Here is a 23,052-nt window from a genome sequence, read left to right on the forward strand (position 1 = left end):
ACATACGTCCACCAACAGGGACCATGGCCTCAGAGTGGTCTGAGCTGTTTATGTGGAAGCCACGGATATACTTTAGGGTGGAGATGATGGCAAATGATTCATACTGTTCGCAGCGTGAACCATCTTCAGAGGGGTAAAATCCAGTGGTGCAGGCGCAGGTCTTTTGATTGTCTGGTTTGGGCAGACAGAGGTGTGAACACCCTCCGTTGTTGGAGCTGCAAGCATTGGCGGTCCCAGCTGAGTCTGAGTGGGGACAGACAGTGGTGAAGGTGATTTAGTGTCTGGTGCACTTACAGACATGAAATCTCCTCTCAGTCCTCAAAAATGAATGACACAATGCCTGTAGTGGAAACATGTTTACCAACACAAAAGCTACACTGAGAAAATTAAACACAAACAGTGCTCAATGATGCTGTGTGCTGTCCTTGAGGAGGGAACTAAACTCCTACTCACTCTCTCAATGGCAGTAATTATTCACTGCATAATGTAAAAGTGTGGATAAAAAATGAAAACACAAATAAGCTGTAGATCAGACACTTCTGGATTAAATAAAAACCAGTGAATCCACATACTGTCTCTCGCATGCACTTTGAGGGCACGCAGGCCAGACATGCCGCTCCTCATCACCACCATATTGGCACCGTTGCTCTTGTCCACCCTCTCAATGACCTCATAGTCCAGATCGGTATAGTAGAGGTGGTCCTGGTAAATTGTTAGACCCCATGGGTGGGACAGGCCACTGACCACAGTCATACGGCTGACCCCGTCCATGGTGCCACTCTCGATCTGAGCAAACAAAGATGGAGAATAAAGGTGCTGCTTTCACAGACATCTTCTGGTCATAATCTACAACATGAGCAAGTATTCTGTACATACCACCCCTGAGCCTGCCACACCCCAGTACAATTTCCTGGTAGAAATGTCAGCTGCAATAAACCCAATGTTAGCCAAGTTGTCTGTGTAGAGATTCCTGAGGTTGCCTCCATCCATATCAGCACTGCCAATTTTTGGAGGGACTCCACTGTCTGAGCCCTTGTCTGTCCAAAATAATTTCCTGTGGAGGGAAAGTGTAAGCAGGAGAAAGAACCAAAGCAGTGTCATTTCTGTACTGTATCAAAAGTTTAACATTAAGTTAATTTATATCCCATGAAAGAAGATAGGGGTGGACATGTTGCCCAATGATATATCAACGATTAGCCCACTTTGTCCTTGTCAACCAGCTATTGTGTCTGATTAATGTTAATGGGCTCTTGGGTAATTGGTTGTGTCTCCCATATAAAAAAAAACATATATTGTTCACTGCCATCAAAAAGATAGAATAGAGAATAAATATCTTAATACATTAATTCATTTTACCCATAAAATGGGACACAGATTACTTTATTATTTTGTCCATGCTGATGTATTCCATTAGGACAGCAAATGCTCAGCAAACTGATGCTTTACCCTCGGGCTGGATCCAGGGCAATTCCAATAGGCTGTCCTGCTCCCTCAGGTTTGCCAGTTGAGGTAATGATGGTCTTCCTATATTTCTCACTTCCATCTACACGAATGACCTAAGTGGAAAGTTTTTTTTTATTGAACTGAAAATATGATCATATGAATACACTAATTATAATCAAGGCTAAATGTGCTATAGAAGGAGGATACCTGTTTTTAGAAGTGGTATAAATACAATAGGGTCATCTCACTAATTAATATTTTTCCTCTATGTTACATAGGCCATGTCCTAATTCCATTGTATGTAGTTATTTTTTAATATCATCAGTTATATCATCAACAGTTCTTCATCAGCATTGTATTTTTGTCACAAAATATGCTTACTTCAATGGTTTTTGCAGTGGGATTGGTGTAATACATAATTCTGCTTATCCAATCAAAAGCCAGACCAGATGGTGACCCCATGTAAGCAGCTGGAGCAAACTCTGACCTGTTGGTCCCGCTGGTTTTTACTCGCCAGATGGAACCCTTGTAATAGTGCAAAAAGAGCATATGAGAAACTGTCAATAGTTGAGTTATAAACAAAAATATAAAAAAATGTAAAAACGAATTTGTATTGCCATTACATGTTGTGGAAATATTAAACTCAAGTCATATTTATGTTTAGTATTAATTATATACAATTATATGTTTCAATTAACATTTTTCAAAAAATCATATCAGATCAAACTGATAATATAAATTAAACATTTATAGTGTTCTTAAATTTAAGACCTCCACTCACAGTATTCTGCACCCAATAGACAAACTGCTCCTGGTCATCAAAATCAATGTCTTGCCCCTGGCTGATGCCAGACACCGGAGCCATTGCATTGTTGGATGGGTCAGCAGGGTCCAAGGGAATGCCAAAAATTACTGAATCCCTGACCACCATCAGGAAGGGAGTCTCATCTATAACAATCAATAACATACAAAAGAAGAACACAAATGTGAGAAGATGAAAGTAGAAACACTATAAAATTAAAACAAAGTTAAAATTAGGTGACATTGATTACATAAAATTAAAAAAATGGTTGTTTAAAGGCATACCTTTGATACAGGTGCGTTTGTCAGCATCTAGCTTCCAACCAGACTGACAGTCACAGGAGTAGTACCTGGGTCTCAGGGTTGACAGCAGGCACAGCTGAGAGCATAAATGTTCGCTGCATGGGTTGGTGGCTAAATGCAGAACCACAGCGTAACCATTAGACTTAGAATAGTGTTTAACAATTTCAACAAACTGGTTCTTGTAGACTAAGACCCAAGAATTCATTTGTCAATAGTTTTTTTTAATTTCCTGTAAAATTTGATTTTGTGTGAATCCTTTAGTATCCTCTGACAGACATTTTTCTTTTTAAGCTGTTGATATTTCTTATATTTTAGGACTTACCTGTGGGTTGTTTGATCGGATGGTCCATGACGATGCCCAAGGGCTGGTAGACATTGTTCATCAAAATTGTGATGTTGCCACCATGGAACTTGTTTGTCTTCATCACCTTACTGGTGTATAGCTCTGACCAGTAGATGTCGTCCTCAAAGATGGTCATACCATGTGGGTGCTGAAGAACCTGTAAAGGGAGATTTGTGGTTTTAAACCATTATAAAAGATTTATTCTAAACTTCTCATTTGCTGTCTTGATTGGCAGTATACAAACATTTGTTTGTCATTGACCCACACTAAAACATTATCAAAACTAAACTCACCATGTCGCTGGCCATGACTTGATGTCGGTTGTTGCCGTCGTAGTCACAGTAGTCAATGTATTTGAGATAGGCATCCCCAAAGTAGACCCTGCGGGTGGTGTAGTCAAGGGCCAAGCCGTTGGGCCAGTAGAGCTTAGTGCTGACAATGACTCGTCTCCCTAATCCATCCATACTAGCCTGTTCAATCCTGGGGTTCTGACCCCAGTCTGACCAGAACATCAGGTTGATGCTGGGAAGATTGACAACTGATTAATGATGATTTAGTAACATCTGAGAATGATGATTTAATGAGAGACTTCTTACTGGGTGCGGGGATCTAAAGCTAATCCACGAGGGCTGGTGACATTTTTGGTTAAAAGAACCTTCCGAAAGCGACCATCCAGAGTGGACACCTCAATGTTCTCCATGACGGAATCAGTCCAATAAAGGTTCCGACCTACCCAATCAACTGCAATGCTCTCTGGTACCATAAGACCAGTAGAGAACACCTGGAATAACACAGACACACTGAATGCAGAGAACATTGCACACGTTGACCCTGTGGTCAAATATTACTCGCGAAATAGTTTGACTCTGTCCCATTGAACTTACTTCTTGTCTGTCTGTGCCATTCTGGTAGGCACTCCATATTTTCTTCTGTGATGCATCAGCCCAGTAGATTTTGGAAGTCAAGCGGTCAAAGTCTACAGTTACAATGCCTGAACCGCTGATCACTGGAAGAATCTGGGGTGGTCTCATGTTGATCCTATTGGCGATGATCTGGCTACGTCTGGCAACCAAAAGTACAGCTGCTAGAGGATCTAAAAGAAGACAAACATCTTTCATCTTCAAAGCTCCAACAGAGAAAAATCTCACATACAAATGCTGGAAACACAGCATGTGAATGAATATAGTCTTGCTATTTAACATGAAAACTTTCACTTACACATTAAAACACAGATGCTCAAAAACAAAATCCCTTTACCTGCAGCTTTGCAGGTGCGTCCATCAGGCTGAAGGAGGTAACCCTCTGAACAGTAGCACCTAAAGGTTCCTCTCTCATTGTAGCACTCCTGGCTGCAGAATCCAGGTATCAGACACTCATTGATGTCATCACACGTCTTGGAGTCATTGAGGAGCTGAAATCCTGGCGGACAGGTACACTGAGCCCCAAATGGTCCTTGGACACAGCCGTGACTGCAGCCTCCATTGTGCAGTGCACAGTCATCTTGGTCTTTGTGAAAATACGCAGTTAACAAGTGTTTATCGTTTTGTTGTATTTTTTAAATATAAGGCAAAATGTACTTTTTTATCTTATGTGCAACAACAATCACAACAGTACAAATGTATGAAAACTCACTGCAGATAGGTGACTCATCTGCTCCATTTGGACAGTCCCTCTGGCCATTGCACACCTTATTCAGGTCGATACACACCTGGTCTGTGGGGCAAAGCCACTGCCCAGAGGGACAACTAAATGGGGGTGTGGGGCAGTTCTGTTCATCACTCATGTCCCGGCAGTCATTTTCACCGTCACATAACCAACTTTCATGGATGCACATCATGTTGGCGCACTGGAAGTAGTTGGGTCTGCAGGTGACAGTTGGGCAGGTGTTGTGTTCATCAGAACCATCTAAACAGTCTGGATGGCCATCACATTCCCACTCGTCTGGTATGCAGAAACCGTCAGTCTGACACTGGAACTCATCATCATGGCAGTGGCCTGGACCTCGCGTGGCTGCAGGTACAGAGATTTTGAATATCATTTATTTATTTATTCAAAAAAAAACTGTAGTAGCTTTACATACATAGTGTCAGTTCTGGTATTTAACTTACGACAGTCACGTTCATCAGAATGGTCCCTGCAGTCAAACACTCCATCACAACGATAACTTGAACTGACACACTGGTCCCCACTGGCACAGGCAAATTGATAAGAGGCACATGAAAACTCTTTAAGTCGAAAGGAGACAAAAAAAAGTGTTTGTTTTTTTTTTCTTAAACACAAATGTTAATGTGTTTCAGAACCCAGGAATCGTGATATTCATACCACAGTTTTTCTCATCAGAACCATCCAAACAGTCTTGATCTCCATCACACACGTAAACGTTGTAGATACAGCGGTGGTCAGGACACAAAAAGTAGGAGGGAGGGCATGTAGTAATGGTTGAATCTGACAATAACAAAACACAGATTATTTTTCTGTAAGATCTTTTGTATCTGCAGTATTTCATGACATATAAGTACTTACTGCAATTCTGCTCATCAGAGCCATCACCACAGTTATTGTCACCATCACACACCCATATTTTTGAGATACACCTGTTATTATCACAGGTAAAGTAATCAGCTGCACAGGTTGTCGGTAGACGAGTGGGACAGTTGACTTCATCAGAACCGTCTCCGCAGTCGTCCATGCCATCACAGCGCCAGCTAGAAAGGATGCAGTGCTTGTTGTTGCAGGTAAAAGCATAAGGAGCACAGGTCCCTCCTGGCAAACACATGGACAGATGGGAAGGATATCAGCTGGATTAATAAATAACCGAATATTTATTTCTACAACTCCTAAAGCACACTTATTCTTCTATATTCACCTGTATCAGTGCAGTTGGCCTCATCAGTCTTATCCACACAATCAATAATCCCATCGCAGCGGTAGGAGTTGGGCCTACAGCGCCCCTCATCACACTCAAAGGCATAGTCCCCACAGTTGTCAGGTGGGGGAACAGAATCATCCTTGACACAGTCCCTTTGGTTGGCCTGAAGTTTCATACCGTATGGACAGCCACACACTCGACTGAAGCCGGGGGTTGGAAAGCAGAAGTGGCTGCAAAGCCCGTTAGGAACTGTATTACAACGGCTGGTGAACGCTGTTGGAAGGATGACAGAGATGCAATCAGCCAGTTGACTCACTATCACCAGCCATATTTATTTTGGTTCAAGAAAAAGAATGCTCACAAACACAGAGGAATCTTGATAAACAACACAAAACCATGACGTGTTCAACTTACTGCTATGGGGACCCACTGTATAAGCTTTGATATTCATGATTCCAGTGATTCCTTGTCTGATCATGATATTTCCACCTCCATCCCTCTTCCTCATCTCAAATATTGCTCTGGTCCTTGTATCAGCAACATAGAGGTAGTCTAAAAGACAGAAAGGCTAGTCTATTTAGTTCTATTATCTGATAGATGTATCTATACAAATAAAATCTCTCTCTCTCTCATATATATATACTCAGTACTCAGTACACTACTGAGGCCATATACATCACCTGAATAAACTGTCAAAGAGTAAGGTTGAGTAATTTGTCCAAGATTGGTAAATGTCTGTCTATCAAGTCCTTCAATGCCAATGTGACCAATCTGATCCAGTAGGTAATCCACCCAATACAGCCTGTTCATCCTGTCCAAGAGCAATCACAAGTAGTCAGTCAACCAGGTAAAACACAGAAATACATTTTTTAATTCCATAAACCATATCACTGTGCTTACATATAGTCAACAGCAAGGCCATAAGGCCATCCCAGTGTTGTGTTGACCAGCGGAACAGCATTGCTGCCATCGGTGACGGCCCTCATTATGACAGCTGGTCGATACCAGTCAGACCAGAACAAGTACCTGCAAATTACATCAAAATCATTTAATTAAAATGTACTTTTCCTTAGAAAAAAACTGCATTAGTGAAGTGGAGTTAGGCTGCATCCCTTATTACTTATTACAAATCTGACCCAACTCACCCAGCACTAGGATGCACTGCAATTCCCTTTGGGTTCCTCAGTCCAGTTACAATGTCTCGTCTGGACTTGTCAGCAACTCTGAAGGCCACCACTGACCTGTAAGTGCTGGTGGTCCAAAACAAAACCTTGGATGTCCAGTCATAAGCCATGGCATCAACTGTTCCCACTCTGTAGCCTGTCAAAATCTGCTGAACTAATAATGCATCAAGAAAACATAGTGAGCTGATATACTATCATTTCAGTTGTATTTTATTTTACACAGCTGTAACAAAACTAACCACTGCCATTTAGGTTTGACTTGTAGATAAGGCCTCTGCTTCTATCGTTGAAGAAGATGGCCTCCTCATTGCCATCATACTCTACTGCAGAGCCAGAAAACGATTGTCCAAGTCCTGTAAGGGGTAGGGTGATGTCCTCCTGGAGGGACAAATTCAAGGGGATTCCTCGCACTGCCAGAGAGGTGCCCAGCAACAAAAAGTCTTTCACCTCTGTTCAAAGAGTGAGAGGCTGAGGTTACTAGCAGGCAATCACATTGTGTCCATTCCAAATCAAGACATCACAAAACATTGAAAAATTAAATACTTTGTAGCTAATTAAATAATTAACAGAATCATAAATTAATTTTCCTTTTTTTTCCAAGTTGAGAAATACCCACTGAAGCAGGTGCGCCGGTCAGGCTGTAGGTCATAACCATGCCGACACTTGCAACGGAAGCCCAAACCATTATTGTCAGTGCGATGACTCAATACACAAATGTGCTCACAACCACCATTGTGTTTGCCACAAGGATTCATCACTGCAAAACAATGGTAATTTCATGATAGCACTGGCACCTGTCAATCTTGTAGTATTTTCATAATAATTTATGGACTGAAAATATGTCTCCTTACCAACAGGCTGCAGAAGAGGGTGTGATACTACAACATGGCCTGGTCGCTTTGCAGTACGATAGATGAGTGATGGGTTGGTGCCATTAAACCGATTGGCTCTGATCACACCCATCTTGGTCCAGTCAGTAAAGAACACATGGTTTTCAAACACTGTCATTCCAAAGGGATGGGGAGCCTGAGTTCCACCATTAAGGACCATTTTCCTGAGCAACAACAACAACTTCAGAACAGCCATCTTGTGAAATAAATCATAGCATTTCTTCCTCATAAAATTATGAGAAATGTTGACTAACAACATTTTCAGTGTAACTTGTACCTGTCCAAACCCCTGTATGTGACTGTTTCCACCGTGTCAAAGTGACTATCAGACCAGTAGACCCTCTTGGTGACAATATCAAGGGTAATTCCTGTTGGTGTGCCGAGCCCCCTCTTTACCAGCTCTACACGATTACTGCCATCCATGAAGGCACGTTCAAGCTTTGTCTGCTGATTGGAAATGCCCATGTCTGTGAAAAACATGTAGCTGCAAACAAACAAAAGGTATCACTTAGAGAGATATTACTTATAATGACAATAGGTATTAACAAACAGAATTATGATGATTAAATTATGGTTGATATTATACATACTGACTCAAGGCAAATGTATCAGCCTTGTTAGATACAAGCATTTACTAACCCTACTGTAGGATCCAGGGCAAGGCCATGAGGGGTCTGTAGGTTTTCTGCCACCAGTGTCACCCGATTCCCTCCACCAAAGTCACACATATCAATGCGCTCCACCATAGCTTCTAAAACGTAGAGTTTGAAGTTGATCCAGTCCACTGCAAGGTTTTGGACATTTGATACTGCAGCAATCAGAACCTCCTTGATGTTACCCCCGTTATAGTCGGCAGAATAAACCTGGAAATAGAATTAAAGGGTTTGGCATTCATGTTTCTTTTCGTTAACTCAGGTCGCCAAGAAAAAAAATATAAAAGCCACAATCATTTAATATGAAGTAAATAAGGAAAAGAACAAAGTAGACTGACCTTCTTGGTATATGTATCGCTCCAGAACACCAAGTTGCTGTGCAAGTGGTAGGCCACTCCAACAGCATAACCTTTTCCCTGTGATGGCACCAGAGTTCTGACAAAGCGCCCATGTATATCGGCCATCATCACATCACCTCCATTAGTAAAAATGAGCTGTGGCAATCCACCTGAGAAGATACCAAAAAGTACATGTAAACATCATTAACAGAGGTAACACTTGAAAGTGTCTGTGCAACTACTTCTCTGTACCTGACACATTGGCTTTGCAGACATGCCCCTGTTCCAGGAAGTAACCATTAGCACAACTACAATGGTGCGTCCCGGGACGATCTTCACACAACTGGTCACAGATCCCCCAGATCTGACAGTCATTATAATCTGGGCATTAGACCAAACAGTTGTAGACATGAGTCATTAATTAATTCACAACCAGTAAATTAAGCCAGTAATTTCTGCTGACTTGTATAAAAAGATGTAATAAAAAAGGTTAAAAGGTTTCCCCAAATCTAGGGATGCTGTCAGAGAATTCACTGTTATTATTGTTGCATCAAATATAGATTATATAATCCAGAAAACAATGTGACATCTGACACTCACCCACACACGTCCGGCTGTCATTGGCTACAATAAAACCATCAGGGCAGTAGCATGTACCACCCTGAGGAGATGGGTGGCAGAGGTATTCACAGCTCAAGGTAGAACACCGATCCAGGCCTTTCAGCAAAAACATTACAAATCAGCATGGCTATATCTAGGCTACAGTTCAAGTTTGTAAATTCAATATTAGTATTATAGTCAGTAATACAGCCATCATCTTCTGAAAATTACCCTTAAAAGAGTTCATCTTGAACCACGTGTGTGTAAGGGGGAAGTGATAAGAAAGTTAAAATTATATCAAAGTCGCAGCTACTAATTACTGAGAGACATTCATGAGCACACTGCACCATGGTCAAAGTTTTACAAAGTGCTACAAATCTCACTCGGCCGTGACTCGAACCATTTAGTGTAACTGATATTCACACAAATTAAAGCAAATATGAATATGTGTAAATATAACCGTTAGACTTACTGCAGGTTTGCTCTGCTGTAGAATTGGTCTCGTCTGTACCTCCAGGACAATCAAGTTTGCCATCACACACTTTACCCACTGCTACACACAAGGTTGAGCCCGGGCATCCCCACTCACCGGGGTAACAGTCTCGAGAGTTGCTGTCTAAAAACCAAGGAAACACATATTTTTTACTTATCCCTAATGATGTAAACAGTCTGTCACTTGCAATATGAGTGCAGAATATAAGACACGACAGAGCAGATGTTGTTTTCTGTGGTGTGGCCTGCTAGGGCAGCTGCATTTCAACAGCTCACAAGAAGACCAGCTGGTTGGGTAAGCCAGCTGTCTCGAGATTCCCTCACAACCCAGTGGATGTAGTAAAAGGAGAATGATGGCTTAGCTGTCATCCCTGATAGAAAATTTATCAATTCCTAGGCAAGACAGCACTGCCCAGCTCTTCCAGTTACAGACTGCTTCATTGCAGCGGGAGGAAGGGGTTTTCAGCTGCTGTCAACGCTGCACTCAGTAGTCCAAACCTGACAACATGTTTCTCACTTGTGCAATGATTTTAAATACCTCTGAATAAATAGAATGTGTCCAATAGTCATAGCAAGTTTTCTCACCACATCCTTTCTCGTCACTTAAGTCCCCACAGTCGTTAAATTTGTCACACACCCATTGCTGAGGAATGCAACGACCACTGGAACATGTGAACTCACTGCCTTTACAGCTCGGGTACACTAAGAAATAAACAGGTTGTTGAAGATTCTCAGTCATCCAGGTCATCATACGTAGAGAAGATTGAAGCAAGGCGTCTGGACTTTGTAGAGTCCAGACGCCTTGCTTCAATCTTCTCTATAAATAAACAGGTTAAAATAAATAGCAGTATGGAAAATGTTCTCACATAATGTGTGTACAAGGGAATCTGGTTCATCCTTACCACAGCCTTGTTCATCACTATTATCCCCACAGTCATCCCAGTGGTCACACACAAAGGAATGGGGAATACAGTATCCATTTGCACATTGATACTGGTGTATTGGGCAATGCTGCGTTGCTAAAAAGGTTAAGCACAGTGGTTGAAATTACAGACTGTTAATCATTAAAACTACTTTTCTAAAATTCCTGATTGTTTGCAATCACGAGAAGTCAAAACGGTCCAGAGGTACAAAGGTGAAAGGACTGTACTGATGCTAGCTCAAATATATTAAAGCATAGCTAGGCCAGATTCGTTGTAAGAACACATGCTAGGCTAGCAATAACTCCGACATAAGTGTAGTCACATAGCTACAGGGCCATACCATTGACAGTAAAAACTGTGGAAAGAGCTTCCGTGACGTCACCCGTTTGTTTCTGAAGAGCCGTTTTGTGGTACCGGTGGGAGGTTCCAGGACGTGATGACCGCCGCCATGTTGGCATCGTCACGTCCGCCAAAACTCCAAATATGGACAAAGAGGGGGGGGGAGCACGAGCGGGTTTTGCGGGGGCGGGCGATCTTGGAGGCAGGAAACTCACGCTGTGATACCTCAACGGTCTGTCACTCAAGCGGCAACGCCCATAATTATGCACAATTTTAAGGCCGAATACAATTGAAACAAGTGAGTTGTAAAAAATTCACCTCCCGTACAATTGACACTAGAAGAGAACCTATCATCTGAGACCAGAGTGGTTTTTTGTACCAGGCTGTAAACATGTTCTTTTCTGCTGTGAAGTCGGCCATTTTAACGTGGGAGTCTATGGGAAATTACTCGCTTTTAGAGCCAGCGCCCAGCAGTTGCAGCGTGAATTACAAGTTTTGACACTTCCGCATGGGCTTCAACTTTGAGCCCCGAAGGTTGCCGCTTGGTCCATACCGAATATACTTGGCACTAAGCTAGCGAACTATTAGCTCACAGCTAACTATGAGCTTTTTCCGCATTAATAATACGACGCCGGGTTATAACACAGACCAATAAATGACAACACTTACATAATTTCTGAGGCTTATTAAAAGAAAGGTTAACTTCAAAAATCTCCCAATAGCTGCACAATAAAAAAAATTTGGTGCTGCGACGTCAAAGGGTGTCAGACGATGCTAAATGACAACTAACATGGCGGCCGGAAGTGAGAAGCAAGATAAACAAGAATGCATTTAATCAAAAAATATAAATGTATTTTTATATAAAGACCAAACATATAGAAATATGTTTATGTTTATATATACATAAACATTATATGTTTGTAATATTCACTTGTCGTCTACTCACTGCAGTTAAATTCATCAGAACCATCTCTGCAGTCCTGTAGTCCATTGCAGTGCTGAGTGTTGTTGTAGCAGGCTCCATTAGCACACATCTTCTCGGGACAAGGTGGATAGTCTGCAAATATATAAAATAACAATTTAAAGTTTAAAGCCAGCAGAATGTTTTTTTTTTATTAAATATTATCAGTAAATAATGTTTACTGCAGTTGTTTTCATCAGAGTTGTCCACACAGTCCTTGACATGGTCACATCTGTATTGGCCTGGGATACACTGGCCCTCCCGGCAGGTGAACTGGTCCGGGCTGCAGGTTCGCCCGCCTGGAACAAATATATGGAAGTGGATCTCATAATGTGATGTAAATTCATTATTAGTTTCCTATAGTACATCAAGCCCAGACTTCTTGACTTTCATAGATCTCATTTGGTTTTATTCACACATGTATTCTGAGAAGGCATTGAGAATATTGAGATGATGATGCCACCCAGTGGTTTTACTTATTCTTACTACAAACACTTCTTGTCCTTTGGGATCATTTTAAGGATTTTTTAAACGTTGACTATGTCCAGTTGGAGCCAGTTTTCAGGATATTTTTCTAAAGGAACTTGTGGCTTATTTTTCAAACTCTGTTCATCAATGGAAGAAAAAGATTCAGTATTTTTACCACAGGTTCTTTTTTCATCAGAGCCATCGATGCAGTCCTCTTCCCCATCACATACAAATCCCAGTGAGATGCATTCTCCGCTTGTCACACATTTAAATTCCTGTGAGGTGCATGTTGGGGATGCTGCCACACAGGAACAAACAAATTTGAAGCGCTGTTGTTAGATGACTTTATTTTACCAGAAATGAATAAACATTCATTTTACATGTTAAAGTAATGAGTTCTTATCATCAGTTTCTCTCTGGTTGTGATACTTACGGCAGTTTTGCTCATCTGAGTCATCGATGCAGTCTTTAGTTCCATCACACCTCCAGTCTATGTCAACGCATTGCCCGCTGGTGCACTGAAACTGGTCACTGCCACAAGTTCCTGCTGAGAATATAGACACAAAACCAGAAAAATGTGTTTACTCTATATTTTTTTAATGTCTGATGATTGTGCAGAAAGTGTTAGAATATGTAGTTTACAGTTTCCTTGACAAATGAGTTACCATGTTTATGACAGTTCTAGTCACTCTCTGTGAGCAGCATTTGAACCTTAAAGCATGTGATTCGGCCTTTAAAGGATAGTTAATTCTTCACCATCTCATGACCTTGGATTATACAAGGCTGTCCATTTCAAATCGATCATTGAAGTCTGAATTAGCATAATGATAACGCAGTCTGCGTGACTACTTTCTTATACATTTAGGAGTTTAGTCAAAAGTGATAAAAAGATTTGTTTTTGGAAATAATAATATGTTCTTTACCATACTTCACTGTTGCTGCACATTAGAGATACATTTTGATTAAATATACAACAAATTATATACCTTTAGATGTCAGTTTTATACAAATGACAAAAATCTCATTGTTTTATTTATGTAACTGTACAACTAAAGTAGTCAAACTACCTCAATGAGTTATGAGAGATTTTAGTGAAATTAAGAATGTACAGTGTGTGATAAATCCCTTCTTAATTCACATTTTGATAAAAATGTAAAGATGAAGATTCTGTGAATGCATATAATCACCTTGTACTTTGATTCCTTTGAATAAATCCCCAAGTGCAGTGACATGTTACAGTTAAAACTATAACAATTAGAAGTATACACGTACCTCGAACAAGATGAATTCCTTGGGAGAACAATAGTAGAGACAGAAGACAAAGACCTTTAAGGTCCATAATTTAACACTCAGATTTTGTCCCCAGCACTATTGTTGTTCCACAGCTCAGGAGTTAGGCTGACAAGGTGTGTGCACTCATGCTACACCTGCACCCAGGCTCTCTTCACAAATGAGGATGGTAGCACCTTTGTGATGGAGATGTATGAACCAGGGCAAGCAGCAGATCAGTAGTGTCACATGCAGGAGTAATTTGTGTTTTATGGCTTGCTCCTTTACATAAACCTCATCTAAGATTAACTTTTACCTCTCAGTGTGTTGTATACCTCAGCAAGAAAAGCAGCTACTCATATTTGTAACAGTGTGACAAGAAGTTAGGGGTGCCTATTTTTATGTATATATATGAAGTATCTGAAAATGTGGGTACATATTAGTACATTTAGGCTCAAAAGTTCAATAATAGTTCAATAATAGCTAATTGCTGTGAACTTTATAAACACAAATCTGATTTGTATCACACACAACCATGTACAGTATTCAACAAATGTCTTTTTATCATCCTTTATAGTACTTTTACTATATTTGACTACCTTAGTTTTGACTGAAAAGGACCTGCATAGCGGTGAATAATATTTTTACATCGAAGTATTGGTACATTATTGAGACATTATCATATTTACAATCAATATAAGGCAGCACCACCAGATATCTTTATTGCCTTTTTCGGTGTGTGACTTTGTCGTTTCTGCTTAAGTGGTTTATACCACCAAGGAATATCGCCCTTCAGCAGAAATGAAACGCAGTCCTGATCTATTTCCGTCCAACACAAACAAAATCAAATAAATAAATGAACGAATAGATAAATAGGAATATTTTTTATCTATTTTGGAAAGAACATACTTACATGGTGTATGTCATATAAGTCAACAAACATCTTCATTTATTGCCAAACTGACTCAAAAATGTGAGTAAGACTTTGGTGCCCTCCAGTGGTGGTACAAAAAACAGCACCATTTTACAATGTACTGTACAATGAACCCCCCCCCCCCCCATACATACTTACTGTACAGCTCTGCAATCACCTCTGCTTCCATCTGTGCAATACCTGACAATCATATATGCAATTGGTACCATTACTCTGTACGCTCTATACTATAATCTATCATAACTCTTTTTTATTGGTAGTTACTTTTATACTGTATGTTATCTTTACTTTATCTTATTTTAACTGATACTTTAGCCTGCATATTATCTCGCTGCTCTACTGTTGCAACAACACATTTTCTCAATTGTGGGACAAATAAAGGTTTTCCTTGTTGTGTATTAATCTTAATCTTAATCTTAATCTTAAATTAAATATTTTAGGATTAATTTAAGTTTTATCCTACAATAACATTTAGTAAACTGTTATACATTGGCATTTTTTTAAATAAAAAAACCTAAACATTTCCAAGTATGGATTGTTGTTTTTAGGAATTTGATATGAGAGATCAAATTGAATACCATAGAATGTCATGGTTTGAGCCAGGGCTTTTATTTTGTAGTTCTTTTACTTTTGCTTTAGTTCTAGTTTTATTGAGTTACTTACCTGTTTTATTTTGTAGTCACTGTTTCCCCTTTTGTTTCATTAAAGGTAGGGTAGGAGATTTCATTCTGATGCACTTTTTGTTAAATTAGTGTAACTTCTCTTTACAATCCGATAGCAACCAATTCAGTTAGGCAGTTTCACTTTAAAATGAAGAATATTAATCAATCTGTGGAAGCTATAAAATGCTAAAAACATCAGCCAATCCTACAAGGCACACCTGTATTGGCTGGTTGTCACTCTCTTCCTGCTCTGCGTGCACCAGAGAAACTTTCAAAATCTGGCTGACTCTCACTGAGTTTTCAAAATCTCCTACCCTACCTTTAACACCGCCTGACATATAAACAACAGATGAAGATACAACAAAACTGATAAAATATGATGAAAACTGTACTTAATTTTGTTTATGTCGAATTATAGCTTAGAATGAATCTTGAATTACTTAAATTAATCAAGTGGTTAATAATATACAAATATATACTTATATACTTACACAAAATGGAACATAAAACAATTTCAGTGTTATAAACATTTAATACATATTATATTGAAATACATAGATCAATGAAGTTAAATATATAATTGTAAAACACTTATTTGTAAAATCATAGACGAGCGTGATATTAATGAGGAACAACACATGATCTTCACTTGTAGGTTTTTAGCCTGACGACTGACTTTCTCACTGCACGCTCACAATAGAGGGAAACCAATGGTGTGTATTTGAAAAAAAGCATGTTTAATAAAAAACAGAAAAATGATTACATTTTTGATCCAGATTAAAGTCTCTGTGGAGTCACCCTCTCTGAACTAAAACCGCCTTCCTTCGTCTTGTGAGTAGTAAGGGTTGCTGTGGCCTTGGCTCTGAGCGTAGGGATTGCTCTGGGGTCGATTTTGGGCGTAGGGATTGCTTCGGGGTTGAACCTGAAAGTTGAGGCTATTCGTGGATCTGGAGTATGGGTTGAAGTCATCCTGGTCATCATCATTTAGCCGCTGCAGTTGTGGAAAATCACATTTGAGTGTCGCAGCAATTCAAGACAACACAGAAAATGGCAAAATATGACTCCTTATTGAAGCACTACCCACCGAGCTCTTTCCCATCAGGTTTTGTCGGCTGTTGCTTGGAATCATCTCCAGGTTGGTACTGCTGTCCCAGCTGTTGTTGGCTGTGGCCCGTGGGATCTTTGGTACACCAAAACCTGCCACACCATTGCCTGATTCACTAACAGAGACAGGATAGCCGTTGTTGGCCAATGGAGCCTTGGCGGGAGAGTGGCTCATGTAAGGTTTTCCCAAGTCTTCACTTCGGACCTTCTTGCCGCTTTTCTTTGTAGACCTAATAAGATAATATTTGGTTAATGAGTCTGCATCTCTGCATGCAAAATCGTAGTAATGTGGGTTTATAATTATTACATCCTAATGGTTAAAGGTGTGCAGAAAAAAAGCATGACGAAGGCAGAGAACGTCACCTTTTAGCCAATACTGGAAGAAGGATGAGGGCTATGAGCAACAGTCCACCGAGCACAGAGCCGACAATCACCAGTATGAGCTTCCAATCTAACAAAACACAATGAACATAATGTTTAAAAAAATGGTGGAGGAGTTGCATCATTGTATTAAGACTGTCATTATTTACTTACTTTCACTGCAGTTCAGGCCAGAATAACCAAATTGACACCTGAAAGACAAAAAGAAGGCACATTTTACTTTATTTAGAGGTTTTTCTCAGTAGGACCTTGCAATGATTTCCATGAAATGCAAATGACAGAGGAAAGAAACACTTACTCTTTACACTCAGACTCAACTGCTTTTTTCCCACTAGGGCAAGCTGAAAGAAATACACAACATTTCTCAAGTTTGCAGTTAAGACAATAATAGATCAACACAGACACGTTCCCTCTGTTCTCCTAATCACTTACCGATGCACATTCTGTTGCTGAACGATGTCGGAACATAGTTTGGGTCACAGGTACAGGTGAATGTTCCATCTGTTGAGTTGCATGTTGCTGTTTCTGCATCACAGGGTTTTCTCGAACACAGATCTGTCTCTTTAATTGAAAGGAAAAACAGAAGAAGAACAGTCAAAAGCGCAGTACAAAATATACACAAAACAAATACGATGGTGTGGTGCCAATGTGCAGACAACTGATAAGAAGAATGATATTATGTAAAAGTAAGAAACCTACTTCTAAAAACTGAATTTGCCAGTACACCGTCTGTGGTGCTAGCAAAAGTCAGGGTTTTACTGACATCTTCTGTTGTTATTGCAGAATTTGCTCTGAAGAACATCTCAACAGATGCTCTGACCCCAGGCTCAGACCTTGCTCCATCTAACAGCCTATATGGACAAAAACACATTTGATAATATATTCTGTAGTTATAAAGTGCAGCATTATGTAGTTAGAAGTCAGTTGTAGATAGATAGAGTCTTAGACTTACTGGAGCTCCAACACCAAGGATCCAGCGTATCCAGTGGTATCGTTCTTGAACGTGACATCTAGCTGTGTGTTGGAGGGAAAATACAGATTTGTTAAATGTCATCTGACACGAAGTGTACGACAGATGAACAATAAATGGTAAATATATTTACCGCATCAGTTATTTGATTTGAGGCATGTTGAAATTCTGGGGATTCTGTGTTTTCCATGGCTTTATTATATGGTATGCTGGGCAAGCCTAGTTGTCCAGGGAAAACTTTTGCTACAGCAGAAAAGTAAAGAAAACTCAATACACATGATCAATATGTGAATCATTGTTGTTGTTGTTGTTTTTCTGAGCATTAGATGAATGATTAAACCTGTATCTGTCTATTAAAGGGGAACTACATGCAGCTCTATTATTTCTGTCTTTACATGATTTAAAAAAATGTTCTTTTTAAATTTTATACTGGCTCTGTATGTAGCTCTGTATTTCATCCTCGGTCCATCCTCCAAAAAAACATCACAGCAGTTAATATTTCTGGCCTTAAACGGAAACTGTGAGCTGGAAACCTCAGGGACTCTTGTGTCTTAAAGGACACTTCATTCTAAATGGCTCATGAGTAACAAATACTTACCAGATTCACAACTCTTGGTGACATCATTGTAGTTATCACCAGGCAGACACACACATACAAAGGACTGATTTGCACGAGGCTGACAGGTACTTCCCTGGCCACATAGGTTCTGATCACAGGGATCTTTCAAAGAAAAGAGCACATACATAGTAATATAAGCATTATGAGAGCATGTAAATCAGTTGTTTGGAAGAATATATTGAATTTACTTGGAGGTGGTGCCGCAGTGGAGGGTCCTGCTGTTGGTGCTGCAGTGGAGGGTCCTGCTGTTGGTGCTGCAGTGGAGGGTCCTACTGTTGGGGCCGCAGTGGAGGGTCCTGCTGTTGGTGCCGCAGTGGAGGGTCCTGCTGTTGGTGCCGCAGTGGAGGGTCCTGCTGTTGGGGCCGCAGTGGAGGGTCCTGCTGTTGGGGCCGCAGTGGAGGGTCCTGCTGTTGGTGCCGCAGTGGAGGGTCCTGCTGTTGGTGCCGCACTGGAGGGTCCTGTTGTTGGTGCCGCAATGGAGGGTCCTGCTGTTGGTGGTGCCGCAGTGGAGGCAGTAGCCAGAGGGGCTGAGACTGTATGGTTAAAGAAGCACAATGTTGCAATTAGTAAGAATAATGTTTAAAAAGTCTTCAAACACCAGCAGGTTTCTGTAACAAATAAATAAATCCATTAATTAAAATCTAAGGTTCAGTCAGATTTTTTTTCCCTTCAAAGCACGTCATGATCAAATGATATGTGAAATTACTTTTATGGTACCGCAGTATGATTTATGGGTTTATAGGCAGGATTAATCATAGCAACAAGAATACAGTGTAACTGGTGCTTTGTGAACCCAGCAAGGCAGAAGCAGGTCCAGCCATTCACTGCTATAAAAACTGATCACTGTTTAATTTGAATCTTGCAGAATTTAAACTAGTAAATAATCATTCCTCTGGATTTAGGTTATTCTGATTACCATGATCATTACATTAATGGCACCAGTAGGAACTAGATATACTTATTATAGGTCTTAGACACTGAATAAGTGTAAAATATGGAGGTAGTGTCTTATTTTTGAAAAAAAGACACTGTATTTAAAGAAAAATATCCAATTTAAAGATACAAAAACAAAAAACAGCATCTGCCCCATTAACTTCTCTTAAAAGTACTTTAGGTTTTATACAAGTAAAGCATTAACCAGAGTGGAGGATCTGAAGTTAACTTCCTTGTTTTGACCGCTGACAACAGTAAACACACTGGTCACATAAGTTTGCACTGAAACAATCAAGCTACACAGATTGTCGCTTTTTTGTAACATTTGATTCCTGCATCTGTATTTTAGATTAATTAGAAAAAAATGATAAAAGGAGAATATGTTTTAATAGGTTAAAATAGAAGAAAACATCTATATTTATTATGATTATAATGAGAGCTACACAGAAAAAAACTGAAAAAAAACATATATTATACTCTGATAAAATGTAAATACAATCATGCTACTTACGAACAATGGCTACAGTTATCCAAAGGACAGACTGGAGTACATGTTTTCCAGCCATTGGTGTAAATAAACAAGACAAAAACCAAGAGAAAACAAACTGTAGAGAGGACGAGGCGTTAGTGTCTTGAATGATGAGTATTCAGGTGTCCTTCGCTGGTAGTGTTTTAAGCAATAGCCACTCCTCTCTGGGTGGTACATAGTATGTTATCCAAGCAGAAAGGGTGTGGGGCCATATTTCCATTCTGTTTATCTATATATCAGTCTTCCATGACATAAGTCTGTTTTTGTGAACTTCCAGAGGTTTGTGCTTTCTTAAAATAGTAACTTTTATAAGATGTTTTGTAAAGTGATTGAACAACTCTGTCACAAGGTTGGAGTCAGCGCTCCATGTTCTGCAGTTATAGTGCAGGATAAAGATCAAATAATGTCAGGAGCAAATGAAAACTCAAATCATCTCATCGTACAGAGTTGGAGAGACACCAGTCGGTTCAGTTAGCAGGAAGCAGAGGAGACAGCTCACTGACAGGGTTTATGATTATTGTACATTATAAAACACACACACGCTCACACACAACAAGTGTACTTCGCTGACCTATTTCCATTTCTGACAAAATGTTGGAACAAGAAAGAAATCATAGAATTTGGAGAAGCTGGTTTGCTTTAATGCAAAAAAAACACAAGAAAAGTTGTGGTCGTCATAGTAACACCTGGCTCCTTTTTGCACACAAATAAGCCTCAGACTTTATAAGTTACTGGTAGAAGCAATTGATGAACAGGAGGAACAAAGATAACATTCCTTGCCAGTCATTTTATGAATTTATGGCAGTTTCAATAGTCGCCATTAAATCTTGAGGGATCTTTTTAAAACATTATTCCTTGACAGTCCCACAAGAGAAAAGTGTGTTCATTGAAATAAAAACGTCTAAACACAACCAGAATGGGATTCGACCAACTTGAAACAGAGTTACCAGAAACTAAGCGGCCATTAAAACAGGGCGTCAGGGAGGACAGCGTGACCTTTACTTCAAAGACGTCACAAGGTGTGAGATAGCACAATCTCAGTGCAAGCACTTAGACCTTGTCTGATTGCACATCAGAAATAATACATACACGACAACAGTTCTTACACCTCATAAGCGTCATCATGAGTGTCTGTGGAAAAATGGCATTAATGACCCTTATGATAAAAACAGGCCTTTTCCCCCAAAAACACACATTTTTTATTAAACTATTTTAGCTTACAGACACACTCAGAATGTAAAATGAATGAAAAAATAAAAAAAATAAAATAAAAAAATGAATGAAAGTTCAATCAAAGTCTTACTCATAAGCAGCAACAAGTTTAGTTTTCTACAAGTCGTTTTTAGACGGGGCTCTCACTGACACTTCCCTCTCTGATTTAAAACACCTCCGAACAGGACAACATGGACTCTTAATTTGGACTTCAAAAAACTAAACCTAGAGGTTCACATACATACTGTGACTCACAGACAGGTGATCTTGGATTGTTTTAATTCTTTTGATTTTATTTTTCCTTGCTTACTTTGAATACTTTAAGGAAAATTCGAAAAGTTTTACAAACTTAGTACACCACTGATACAACAGTCGTATTCCCTGCCGTAACAAATCAAAATGACAAAAAAAAAGTTGTGATCTCTAAGCAACTCAATTTTATTAAAAGAATGTTAAAGTTAATTTTTAACTAATGTTGTGGGGTTTGGCTCATTTTCACAATTGTTTCTCAACAGCTAAATGGACTTCTGCAAATAGAGATATCTACATTATACCTTAACTACATTTTTCCCCATCAGCTTTTATGAACATGTCCTGAGGAGTGTCAACAGAGGTGTGATGACAGAGCAAAAGTCCAAAGTCACTTACAGTTATGCCCATCCTTACCTTACCCCACCCAATTTGATGTTCCTGGCAATGAGGCACGACGACTGTATGAAACATTAAACATTAAATTAAGGAACATGTTCATGAGGGAAAGTGGCAGGTTTTTTTAACCTGACCCCAGGAACACAATTTCACCTACCTACCACTTTTTTTAATTTTAATTCTTATCCAGCACAAATGTCGCTATGGGTTGGTGATTTGTCAGTATGATAATGCATTTGCATTAGCTTCTTTTAAGTGAAATGTTTCAGAGGCATCAAGATATTATGGCATTAAAAATATGCAAAACATTCACTTGTTATGACACTGTTACTCTGTATTCTGAGTTCAGGGGATCTTTGGTTACTTGGCTCCATCCTCTGGTAGCATAAACACCAGGATAATCAAACATTTTTTCTTGTAAGGGATCACATGACAGACAGTAAACTAGATAAGGTTTACTGACTTGGAACAAACTTTTGCAATACATCTTTTTTCAGTCACACTAAACTATGGAAAAAAACAATAGCAATCTCCCATTAAAGATGGGAGTGTCACTGGTGAATAACAACACTAATCCATGTTTCCAGGTAATATCAGACATCCTGCTCTTTCGAGAAACAAACACAGAGCATGTTTTTTTTTTGTAACAAAAAGTTTTTTTTATTGGCTTCTCTAATCCGTTCGCATCTCAATAACAGGTACAGCCTGGGAAATCATATCACAAGGGGTCTAGAACAAATAAGACAAAGGAATGGGGAGGCTTCTGCTACAAAATTTGGTATTGAGGTGACAGAAAAAAAGCCATACAAAAAAATGTCTTTATCATGCATACTGGAGAAAAACTCAAAAAAAAGAACACACATTTTTAGTGTTTTTGTTCATTTTTGTAAACAATATCCTTCTAGAGATCATATCAAAACACATTATGGCAAGTAACAAAAATAAGGGATATAACATGAGAAAATTGAATGTTCTATGAGGCATCTATAATGCAACACTGCTTGGCGTGGATGTTTTAACAGAAAAAAAAATAATACATTTGCATTTTGATGAGTCATTTGCTCTATAATTGTAAACACAGGCAGTGTTAAATGATTATACAATATGTCGAACCTATACTACAAATATTTCCACTACATACATGAAACGCGTGTCCCTGCTTTCTTACGCTTTAGTGATATGAG

At 39.5% G+C, this 23,052-nt stretch overlaps 2 protein-coding genes across 2 annotated transcripts in view; both read right to left on the bottom strand.

Moving 5' to 3' along the window:
* lrp2b (low density lipoprotein receptor-related protein 2b) overlaps positions 1 to 13,946 on the bottom strand; it is a 28,537-nt gene extending 14,591 nt beyond the window's left edge. The window contains exons 1-37 of the mRNA XM_028430413.1: positions 13,880 to 13,946; positions 13,041 to 13,151; positions 12,783 to 12,905; positions 12,322 to 12,438; positions 12,125 to 12,235; positions 10,819 to 10,935; positions 10,502 to 10,618; positions 9,897 to 10,040; positions 9,425 to 9,541; positions 9,077 to 9,205; positions 8,825 to 8,994; positions 8,473 to 8,696; positions 8,111 to 8,317; positions 7,795 to 7,997; positions 7,560 to 7,700; positions 7,183 to 7,392; positions 6,905 to 7,097; positions 6,660 to 6,785; positions 6,440 to 6,570; positions 6,174 to 6,311; positions 5,757 to 6,032; positions 5,414 to 5,653; positions 5,213 to 5,335; positions 4,999 to 5,115; positions 4,523 to 4,900; positions 4,148 to 4,396; positions 3,775 to 3,983; positions 3,487 to 3,671; positions 3,184 to 3,412; positions 2,870 to 3,047; positions 2,530 to 2,658; positions 2,225 to 2,391; positions 1,825 to 1,968; positions 1,447 to 1,556; positions 877 to 1,054; positions 573 to 786; positions 7 to 243 (exon numbers count right to left, since the gene is read on the bottom strand). Coding sequence (XP_028286214.1) covers positions 7 to 243; positions 573 to 786; positions 877 to 1,054; positions 1,447 to 1,556; positions 1,825 to 1,968; positions 2,225 to 2,391; positions 2,530 to 2,658; positions 2,870 to 3,047; positions 3,184 to 3,412; positions 3,487 to 3,671; positions 3,775 to 3,983; positions 4,148 to 4,396; positions 4,523 to 4,900; positions 4,999 to 5,115; positions 5,213 to 5,335; positions 5,414 to 5,653; positions 5,757 to 6,032; positions 6,174 to 6,311; positions 6,440 to 6,570; positions 6,660 to 6,785; positions 6,905 to 7,097; positions 7,183 to 7,392; positions 7,560 to 7,700; positions 7,795 to 7,997; positions 8,111 to 8,317; positions 8,473 to 8,696; positions 8,825 to 8,994; positions 9,077 to 9,205; positions 9,425 to 9,541; positions 9,897 to 10,040; positions 10,502 to 10,618; positions 10,819 to 10,935; positions 12,125 to 12,235; positions 12,322 to 12,438; positions 12,783 to 12,905; positions 13,041 to 13,151; positions 13,880 to 13,946 — 6,259 coding nt within the window. The remainder of the gene's footprint in view (positions 1 to 6; positions 244 to 572; positions 787 to 876; positions 1,055 to 1,446; positions 1,557 to 1,824; positions 1,969 to 2,224; positions 2,392 to 2,529; positions 2,659 to 2,869; positions 3,048 to 3,183; positions 3,413 to 3,486; positions 3,672 to 3,774; positions 3,984 to 4,147; positions 4,397 to 4,522; positions 4,901 to 4,998; positions 5,116 to 5,212; positions 5,336 to 5,413; positions 5,654 to 5,756; positions 6,033 to 6,173; positions 6,312 to 6,439; positions 6,571 to 6,659; positions 6,786 to 6,904; positions 7,098 to 7,182; positions 7,393 to 7,559; positions 7,701 to 7,794; positions 7,998 to 8,110; positions 8,318 to 8,472; positions 8,697 to 8,824; positions 8,995 to 9,076; positions 9,206 to 9,424; positions 9,542 to 9,896; positions 10,041 to 10,501; positions 10,619 to 10,818; positions 10,936 to 12,124; positions 12,236 to 12,321; positions 12,439 to 12,782; positions 12,906 to 13,040; positions 13,152 to 13,879) is intronic.
* A 2,038-nt stretch (positions 13,947 to 15,984) lies between these two features.
* muc13b (mucin 13b, cell surface associated) lies at positions 15,985 to 20,141 on the bottom strand. Its single transcript, XM_028430024.1, has 12 exons — positions 19,991 to 20,141; positions 18,735 to 19,079; positions 18,526 to 18,648; positions 18,061 to 18,170; positions 17,910 to 17,971; positions 17,657 to 17,808; positions 17,390 to 17,518; positions 17,256 to 17,298; positions 17,111 to 17,148; positions 16,940 to 17,027; positions 16,557 to 16,806; positions 15,985 to 16,463 (listed from the first exon to the last, which is right to left on the bottom strand). Exons 1-12 carry the CDS (start codon positions 20,043 to 20,045, stop codon positions 16,281 to 16,283), a joined length of 1,578 nt encoding a protein of 525 aa, XP_028285825.1. The 5' UTR covers positions 20,046 to 20,141; the 3' UTR covers positions 15,985 to 16,280.
* Positions 20,142 to 23,052: the final 2,911 nt, after the last annotated feature.

This window comes from Parambassis ranga, chromosome 19 (genome assembly GCF_900634625.1).
Source record: "Parambassis ranga chromosome 19, fParRan2.1, whole genome shotgun sequence".
NCBI lineage: Eukaryota > Metazoa > Chordata > Actinopteri > Ambassidae > Parambassis > Parambassis ranga.